The 9,142-nt window shown below is 49.0% G+C and overlaps 1 protein-coding gene across 2 annotated transcripts; it reads right to left on the reverse strand.

Moving 5' to 3' along the window:
* On the reverse strand, nt 1-8,226 carry SOCS4 (suppressor of cytokine signaling 4). Of its 2 annotated transcripts, none has more exons than XM_036385080.2 (2): nt 8,108-8,226; nt 1-1,841 (listed from the first exon to the last, which is right to left on the reverse strand). In XM_036385080.2, exon 2 carries the CDS (start codon nt 1,738-1,740, stop codon nt 430-432), a length of 1,311 nt encoding a protein of 436 aa, XP_036240973.1. In that variant the 5' UTR covers nt 1,741-1,841; nt 8,108-8,226; the 3' UTR covers nt 1-429. The 2 variants fall into 2 exon arrangements, with proteins under 2 accessions (XP_036240973.1, XP_036240974.1); XM_036385081.2 differs by lacking the exon at nt 8,108-8,226 and adding an exon at nt 2,061-2,142.
* Nucleotides 8,227-9,142: the final 916 nt, after the last annotated feature.

A 9,142-nucleotide genomic window follows, 5' to 3' on the forward strand; every position in this document is an offset into this window, starting at 1 on the left:
GCTAGAGCACTCATTTTAAAAGAAATGCAGAAAATACAGATGAGTCAATCTTTAGTTAACAGTGCATTATTTCAATCATATCAGCAACACGTGTCAACTACAATAGAAAAGACAGATCAAGTTCAAAACTGATTTTCAGGGGGTTTTAGATCTAACGTCTATCCATCTATAGAAATACCAGAAAGCCTACCCAGAATTCCATAAAACTCTAGCCTAGGGACAGTACCAAAAGCCCACAATGAATATAATTTCTAAAAAAGAGAGCTGTGCAGACTCAAAAGTACATTTAAACAAAGACTAGTTTGGGTGGTAAATAATATTCAGAAAAAGAAAAAATAATCAAGTCTCTATTAAAAAAAAACCTAGAGGGAAAAGAGATTGAACATACTATTGTCTGTTTGGAGAAAATTTCTTTCACAAAAATATTTTCTAGCTTTGCTGCTCTGGCACATCAATCCTGAGCACTCTAACTTTTGACTTATAATGATATTCCTTGAGATACAGCTTCACCGAGGGAGGAATGGGAAGTGCATCGATACCATCATAAGTTGTACAGTTGCAAATGACCGTTCTACATATATGCTGGAGAGAGAAGGGAAAGGTCCTGTTCAGGGGAGTGGATAAAAGTGGTTCAAAGAACATACAGGAGCTTGGATCTTTGTAGTGTTCTAGGAGTCCCGTGATGTCAGGAGAATGGAAGACACAGGGATCATGAGCATCAAAGCTGAAGTTGTGATTCCACTGCTCTATCCGGGCGTGGAGGGAGCGACTGTAGCGGCGGAAGCTCACGGAGAACAAATAGTCCTCCTGGGCAGAGTCTCGCAACAGGAATGTTCCCTCTGGCTTCCCTTCCAGCAGCGCCTCAGCTGCATATTTATCCATGACTCCCCAGTAGCAGGGGTTGTTATTGATCTGGAGGAGGTCTGGCACTAGGCAGTGGACATAATCAATCTGGGTGTGGTATTTTGGGGGCGTTTCCATCCGTAGCAGCTCGTCATCCGTTTCCCACTTGGGCTTGTTTCGTTTCCGAGAGCTTGTGCACAGGGTTATGACCTCATCGTCGGAGTCCATGTCACTCTCATCTCTACTGCTCCTCGCCACCTTACCTGTCACCAGCTCGGGCCTCGGGTCACCCCGAGAGGAGCTGCTGTCAGTGAAGTCACAGGACTGGGAGGGAGAGTCCATCCCCCCATTGGCAATCTCCTCGTCTCGCAGCTGATCCTCCCTTTCCTCGTGCTGGGATAAATCAGCAATTATCCATTCTTCTGCCTTTGGACTTATAGGGGCCGTGTGCCTTTTGATCAGGTGCCAGCGGAAAGCCAGCTCTGAGCGTGGAGGGAAAGGACACTTATCCAGCATCAGCTCGCTGATATGGATCTTCCTTTTGGATGGCAGTCCGGAGGCGTGCCGGCTGCTGCAGTTCTTTATGGGAAAGCACTGACCCACAGCATCCTGCAGCTTCTGCTTCAGAGACCGCCCCAAAAACCTGTGGCCACAGGACCTGTCTAGATCCAGCTCGATGGACGAGCAGCTGTATTTCCTCTCTTGGCTCCTTAAATTAGTCCCCGACCTTCCTGCAGCATTTGCTGGTTCGGCATCAGGACAATGCTCACTTTTCTTGGACCAGGAGAGCTTCTTCCCACTCCAGACATATCCATCCTTTCTGTCTGCACTCCTGCTCCGGCTGCTTTTGGGCCTCACGTCTGCGTTTTTCGCGCTGCTGTCCTTGTTCTCTGCCATTGTGACAGCTTTGCTTCACGAGTTGCCAGGAAGCACGCACTGTGTTTCTTGTGGGGTTTTTCTACATAAGGAAGCTTCCTCGAGGCACTTTCTGGAAATATCTAAGGAAAAAGAAAACACAGCTCAGTTAACTGCTATGCACACTCACAATGCAACAGCAGGGCTGGTGGATACAGGACAACAGTGACAATTAATTGCTGACCACGTAAAAATCACGTGGTTGAGGTGAATTCAGTAGCACACCCCACAAATACCAGCCTGATCCCAGAAAAAACTCTCTTAACCCTTCCTTGGGAAAAGCATCCTCCAGAAAAAACTACCTTAACATATTTGTTGAGTTTTCATTCAGATTATGCAGCAGAGCAGAACGTTTTAGGCGTTGGCAACCTCATTGTGCCAGGGCCCATTTCAGAAGGAAACCCTTCCTGGGGCAGGTGATACTGCTTTAGCTGTTTATGGAGCAAATCCTGCATCTCTTCCAAATAACCTTTCAAGAAGGAACAAACCAGAACAGAAACAAGTAGGTCAGAGTACAAAGAGCTACTGTACCTAGATGATATGCCTGTTTGCTACTAATCCACAGGATGGGATGCCAGAGATCTTTTTCTTAACTGACACTTTTGGGTCACTTTCGGGATAAAAAAAAAAAAAAACACACCTAAATTTTATCAGTCACAGATTCTGTCAGTTTTCTGAAAGCTGTTTTCCTCTGCCTTTTCAAAGGAAGGGAGCTAGGAAATACTGAGGCCCTAAGGGATTGAAATATCTGGGGCTTTACATACTGAAAAGGATTAAAACAATCCAGCCCCTTACTAAAAGCAATTTTAAAAGGCTGTGAAAGATGGAACTGCTTATTACTCATTAGAGAAGGAAGTTTACATTATTAAAATCAGTGTTGCTTTGAGACCTACGGTTGCTGATTTCATTTTCTTTTGTTTCCAAAGTTATATTGAATTCTCAAATAGATAAGAGGTTTCCTTTTGACTGCTGCACTTTGAAAAAAAGATGAAAAAAATCCTCTTTTGATTACTCAGTTGAAAGTGGAGCAGGATTTTTTCAAGATACATAGATAGCAATATGATATGGATGCTGTACCCCCTGAGGCATGGCAGGATGTAGAAATATTTCCCATCACTTATCATAATCAGGATATTCTATAATTCTGTGATGCTTCTGCACCAAAATCATGCACAGCTCCTCTGTTGCACCGGGGCTTTTTTTTCAGCTGTGGGTTTTTCTGTGTTGTTTTGGGGTTTTGGACTTTTTTTACAACTAATTGACATGGTAAATACTAAGCAGGAAAAGAAAAGGGCATCCACTTCCTCTCTCCATTCAATCCATTCTCATCATCAGGATTAGCCAGCATGACACAACCTCTCTGCAGTCCCCCGGGGCTGCTCTGCGCAGGCTGAGTTCGAGCCTCTGCTTTCAGTAAAAGAACAAGACAGCCTTGCCAAAAGGCTCACATGCAATCTGTGGGCCAAATGCATCCCAGATGGAACTTTCACCCAGGAATTTTTCACATTGCATTCCTTATTTAAAACCCGCAGACCTGAGAGCTGTGGGGGAAAGGAAAAGGCAGGGGAAGGGAGGAGATGAAGAAATGTAGAAGGAAGGTAAGAGAGGTTCAATATTGGGAATATGCTGGAAAGAAAAATGGCATCAGAGCAATGCAGATGAATATCAAACCTCGCTGGTACCAAGAGGAATCACAGGAAAGGATCCATATTTCAGCAATTACAAATCAAAGAATAAACTAAAGATTAATTTTTCTTCTCTCAGGGTTTGGCAAATTGCTTTTCAGTGAAAGCATGGCGAGACACAATGAAGACAGGAGAAAGGAAACATGTGCATATGAGACTCAAAACATCTTTATTTAGACCAGGATTGGTTCATTGATTGCTTTTGGGACCTTGATATTTTTCATCCAGCAATACCTAGAGTGAAGCAGAGAATTTTCTCCACAATTCAAAAAAAAGAGAGAAAAAAAGCAATCTCATTTACCCTGGTGATAGCTTGAAGTCACTGAAGACAAAAAGTTTTTAGATTCATCCTGTAGTAAAACACATTAATTGTCTATATATGGGATTTTTAATTGGACAGAGAGATATCACTGAGGTTGCAAAGTCAAGTACTTAAAAATTAGGATGTGACAGTTTGTAATTGCTTTTGAAACCTTCAATTATCTCATTCTGCTCATCCAGCCCATATAAGGAATAAGAACATGCAGATTTTGGGCTTTTAATTAAAAACTGCAAAACATACAAAGCCCAGAAGTGCCTGTTATCTCCTAACTTCAGCCTTCCAACTGAAAGAAGCTTGGGTTTTATGGAATTTCTGTGCTGCTGTTGTATTGAGCTGTAAAGCCACCTTCCCCTTTGTACCTTTCTCCTGTCATGAATCATTAGTGGTACCTGAACCCTGAAAGAGAAGCTGGGGAAGCAGCATGTGATGCTGCAAAGCCACGCACCATTAGCCAGAGCTGCTTCCCTGGGGTTTGAAGGGCTGCTGGAGCCCAGGCGCCGCTTCTGCCACGTCAGAGCAGGAATTGCTAATCAGACAGAGCACTAGAGCTGTGAAAAGAGCAGGGAACAAATGAAGAAAAAAGGGATGTCATCCTACTAAAGCCAGGTTTGAACCTGAGCATGTGCTCTCCCCATGTGCTGTGGGAGAGCCGCCTCCCAAATCCCACTGTTTGGCATTACAGCCAGGGATCACACCTTCATACCCTTCTGGATCAGCGATTCACAGCCCCACCAATAAAATGGGGAGCAAAAATAATTAAAGTGTCAGGAAGAGAAAGGCATAAAGGGCAGGGAAGGCATTCAGTGCTCTATTATCACTTGGGGCCATCCATTTAAAGCAGCTCTTCCTTTCACGGCAGCATCCAAGGGAAATGCCACGTACCTCCATTAATGGCCAGAGAGCTGCTGGAAGAGCAGGACAGGAGGGCAAGGATAAAAGAGAAGGAACACAGAGTGTACTTTTCCCTAGAGGGGAAGGTTAAATGGAGGAGTCTAGCACTGTGCAGCTCACACACATCAGGTCTGAGCTCTTTTTTGGGAGAAATAATGAGGCCTGCAAAAGCCTCATCCTGCACGGGGGCACCTCAGGCATCTCCGATGATGGCAGATTTGAGAAAACCCTTCTGCTGGAAACCCTTTCCCCTAAGGAAACAGCAAAGATAAAAACACACATGGGGGGATGAGCAGAGTTCACTTTGGGCCACAGGACCCAGCTGGTAGTCCAAGGTTACCCAGCACTGTCACAGCTACAGTCCCTGAGGACAGGCAGAGAGCTGGGTGGCTTTTGCTGCTGGTTTTGTGCTCCCTCCTTCAGAAGTTCCTCTCTCTTGTCTGCAGACAAAGTGCTTTTTCTTTCAGCAGCTGATGCCTCTACCCTGAGACTTCAAGCCCAGACTAAAACCAATATCCAGTTGCTGTTTGGAGGGATAACAATACTCCCTCCTAGGCAGGGGTAGGCTGCAAGCCACAGCTGTGATAAGACAGCGACAGCCTCGCCATATGTCTAATCAATAATGCCAATACCATACATGTAGACAGCTCTTTTTTTTTCATTTATTCAATAAATACTTGAACACTGAACTGCTTTAACCAGATACTTCTGTCCTGAGCTGCTGGATCCTTGCCTCTAGCCCAACAGTCCTCTTCACCAGGCTGCTTCCCTTTCTGTATAAAGAAGGAGCAGATGGTGGGGGGTCTCCAGCCCAGCCTCCCCCTTGGAGTGGGATTGCTGCCAGTGTGGGCTCAGGGGAGCCTGGCCATGTCCTGAAAAGCTCCCAGGATGAAGGTGCCACCACCTCTCTGGTGCTCCCTCACTGCACAACCCTCCCAGTGCAGGAAGTACTTGGAAAGTTTTCTGTCCAAGCACACGAAGCGTTGCTGTATTGTTCCTCTAATTAAACAACAAAAGAAGGCTCACAAAGAACAATGAATCAATTTTGGAATTGTTATGGAAGTTGATTGTGTAGAGCCGATAAAATCTTGAGAGAGAAGAGCAAGCTGCAATAAACTGGAGTGCTTTTTCTTTCATAGCTTACATGAAAGTTATTTTAAAACAAAATCTCACTGGTCACAAGCTGCTTTCATTAATTTCTCCCAATTAGATTTTGGCCACAAGACCACATTTTAAAACCTGACCTTCCCAACCTACTAAGGATAACAATAAATCTCAATTCCTTTGTCTTAAATTATTTTTCTTCAGTTCTGGCTTTAATTTGATTTATGATACCATCTAAAAATACCTAAGCTTGACTCCAGAGGCCTTTACAGCAAATTAAAGCAATTATCACACATAGACACAAAAAAGAAAAAGACTTTCTAAAGGTACATTTGCAACCTAAATATTTCTTCCTTGGAAACACCTTTGATTTATCCCCAGAACTGTAGGAGGAGGGGGGGCCATGCCCAGCTAACCCCAGCACGGGGGATATTTTATTCACTCCCAGGAGGTGGAACTGAGCTGGCAGCAGGTGCCAGAGGTGAGGGCTGCTCCTATCTCCTGCCTTAATGAAGCTCTGCTCATTAAGTGTGGCAGGAGAAATGCAGGCAAAGCTCAGCGGCCTCTCCGGCACTAAATCAGTGAAAGCTTTATGGTCCATGACCAACACTCCGTGCTCCACCCAGAAACCGAGGGGAGAGCAGCAATTCCCGGCTCGCAGCCACTCACACCTAATAATCAAGGCAGCAGCAGCCCGAGTTCCCAACCGGATTTAAACTCGTATTAACTTTGCATTTGGTGCCTCGTCACCTCAGACAAAGCCACAGCGCCTGCAGTCCCTTGGACAAGTGACCACCCCTGAAAAAGCTCCCCCTGAAAAACCTCCCCCCATTTTTCCTCTGCTGTTCAAAGAGTGATCCCAGCAGGCAGCACCTCCAGACAACGAAATTCGTTGTTACATAGAAGCGAACGTAAAATGGCTTTCGTACTGCAAAACACTTTAAGTGCAGTTTCTATCGGAGACTCTGAAAATTAAAGTGATTAAGAAAAATAAACACATTTGACAGGCATTTGTCTCCATCCCAGGCAGCGGCTTGCAGCAGGAATAGCTTGGTCTTCCCACTCATCTGATAAGCAGTTCAGCTGCGAATCATTTCTCTAGAACACATTATCCTCGCCAGAAATCACGATTTACTGAAATATGTAGGATACACCCATGGAAAACATGTCTCTACACAGCTTCCACGAGGTTTAATAATGAAATCTGGCCATATTTCTATATTTTTTTTAAAGAAGTGTGCCTGCTTTGTAATCCTGTCACTTATTCATTCATGAAACTACCAGCAATGTGAGTGTTAGAGAGAAACACATTTCCAATATAAATAAATTACTCTGCTCACCCCAACAACCAACAACCCCGCTGCAGAGCAAAACTGAAGATAAAAGGGCTTTTCCTGGAAGCAATTTTTTCTTAGAAACAGGAATAAACTGGGCCAGATCATTAAAGCTACATAAAGGGAAAACAGATAACGCTGTTTTTCCCTCTTTATTTCAGGTATGTTCAATTCTAGCGTTTTTTTAATCCTTCAAGAGATTAGCCAGGACGCTTTCTTCCTATTTTTCAGCTAAAAAAAAAATATAGCTGAATGATTTTTGCAGTGCAATCACTACCTGCCTGACTACCACTGCTGTCAACTCCACCTCGCACAGGCATCAGGATGGCTGGAATTCCAGAGTAATTCCATAATGACCATAAGGATCTCCAAAGGGACAGGTCCTGCTGCGGCTGGGTGAGCACAGCCCCCGCTGTTATGGGGGTGCTGCCCAAGCGGGGCGGAGGGCAGAGGCTTTTCCCCTGTGCCTCTGGAGGAGCTGCCATTAGATCCATACAGATTTAAGGATAAGCCGGGAATGAATGTGCCCTGTTTGTGTTCGGGTACATACGTCGGGCACGGGGTTTTTCAGAGGGGAAGCACACAGACCGAACCCCCCGGTGACAGAGCGAAGACCTCGGACCGGATCCCCCCGCGGTGAGCGGAGACCCCGGGCTGAGCGCCCCCGGTGCCAGGAGACCCCCGAGCCCCCCCGGGCACTGACAGCGGCTCAGACCCCAGGGACAGCAGAGCCCGGGCCGAGCCTCCCCCGGTGACAAGGCTCAGCTCCTTGTCGAGTTACCCCGGTGACAGCAGAGCCTGGACCGAGTCCCCCCGGGGGACAGCGCTGACCCCGCTCCGAGCACCGCGGTGACAGAGGGCGGACCCCCGGCCACCCCCACCGGTGACCGAAGACCCGGTCCGAGCCTCCCGGGGACTGGCAGGGCGCAGCCCCGAGCCCCGCCGGTGACAGGAGACCCCGATTTCCCCAGCTCACCCCCGCCTGCCGCCCCTCAGCCCCGGCCCCAACTCACGGTGGTGCGGCGGGCGCTGCCCGCGGGGCCGGCGCTCTCTCTCTGTCCCCAGCCGGCTGCCGGCGCTCGGCGGGCTCGGCGCTGCCAGCCGCGGCCCCTCACCCGGCCGCCGCCGCCGCCATCCCCGCTGCCGGGGCCGCCCCGCGCCCGCCCCGGCCCCGCCCCGGCGCTGACGGCTCGGGCCCGGCCCAGCGAGGGCGGAGCGGCGGCGGCGGGCGCGGGAAGGCTCGAACGGGCGGCGGGGCCCGCGGTGAGCGGCGGGAGAGACGGGGACAGGGAGGGATGGCGGGGACAGCCCCACCGGGACTTTTCCGGAGCGGCGGCAGCCGCGGGGAACGGGGGTCCCTGCCGGGGTCCGCCGGGCGGCTCGTCCGGCCTGCCCTGGGACGGCCGAGGGAGAGGCCCCGGCGTGCCAGGCCCCTCCGGGCCTCGGTAACCCGGGCCCGCGTCCCCACGGTGTCCCCATCCTCACACCCCCTATCCCTGTGTCCCCATCCCCGCGGTGTCCCCATCCTCACACCCCCTATCCCTGTGTCCCCATCCCCGCGGTGTCCCCATCCCCACGGTGTCCCCATCTTCACGCTCCCTATCCCTGTGTCCCCATCCCTGCGGTGTCCCCATCCTCACACCCCCTATCCCTCTGTCCCCATCCCCACGTTGTCCCCATCTTCACGCTCCCTATCCCCATGTCCCCATCTCCCATCCCCGCGATATCCCCGTCCCTGAAATGTCACCCTCCCTACAGTGTCCCCATCTCCTACCCCGTGACCTCATCAGCGTGTCCCTCATCCCCGCAATATTCAATGTTCCCATCTCCTATCCCCAGGTCTTTTTCCCGATTCCCCCATCCCTGTGGCAACCCCTAACTCTGTGTTCCCATCACCTTGATCTCAGTGTCCCTACATCCCTATCATCCCTACAGTGTCCCCGTGACCTCATCAGTGTGTCCTCATCTCCCATCCCCGTGCCCTCATCCCTGTGATGTCACCATCCCTGCAGTGTCCCCTGCTCCCCTCCCAGCAATGTCCTCATCCC

This window comes from Molothrus ater, chromosome 6, assembly GCF_012460135.2.
Source record: "Molothrus ater isolate BHLD 08-10-18 breed brown headed cowbird chromosome 6, BPBGC_Mater_1.1, whole genome shotgun sequence".
Classification (NCBI taxonomy): domain Eukaryota; kingdom Metazoa; phylum Chordata; class Aves; order Passeriformes; family Icteridae; genus Molothrus; species Molothrus ater.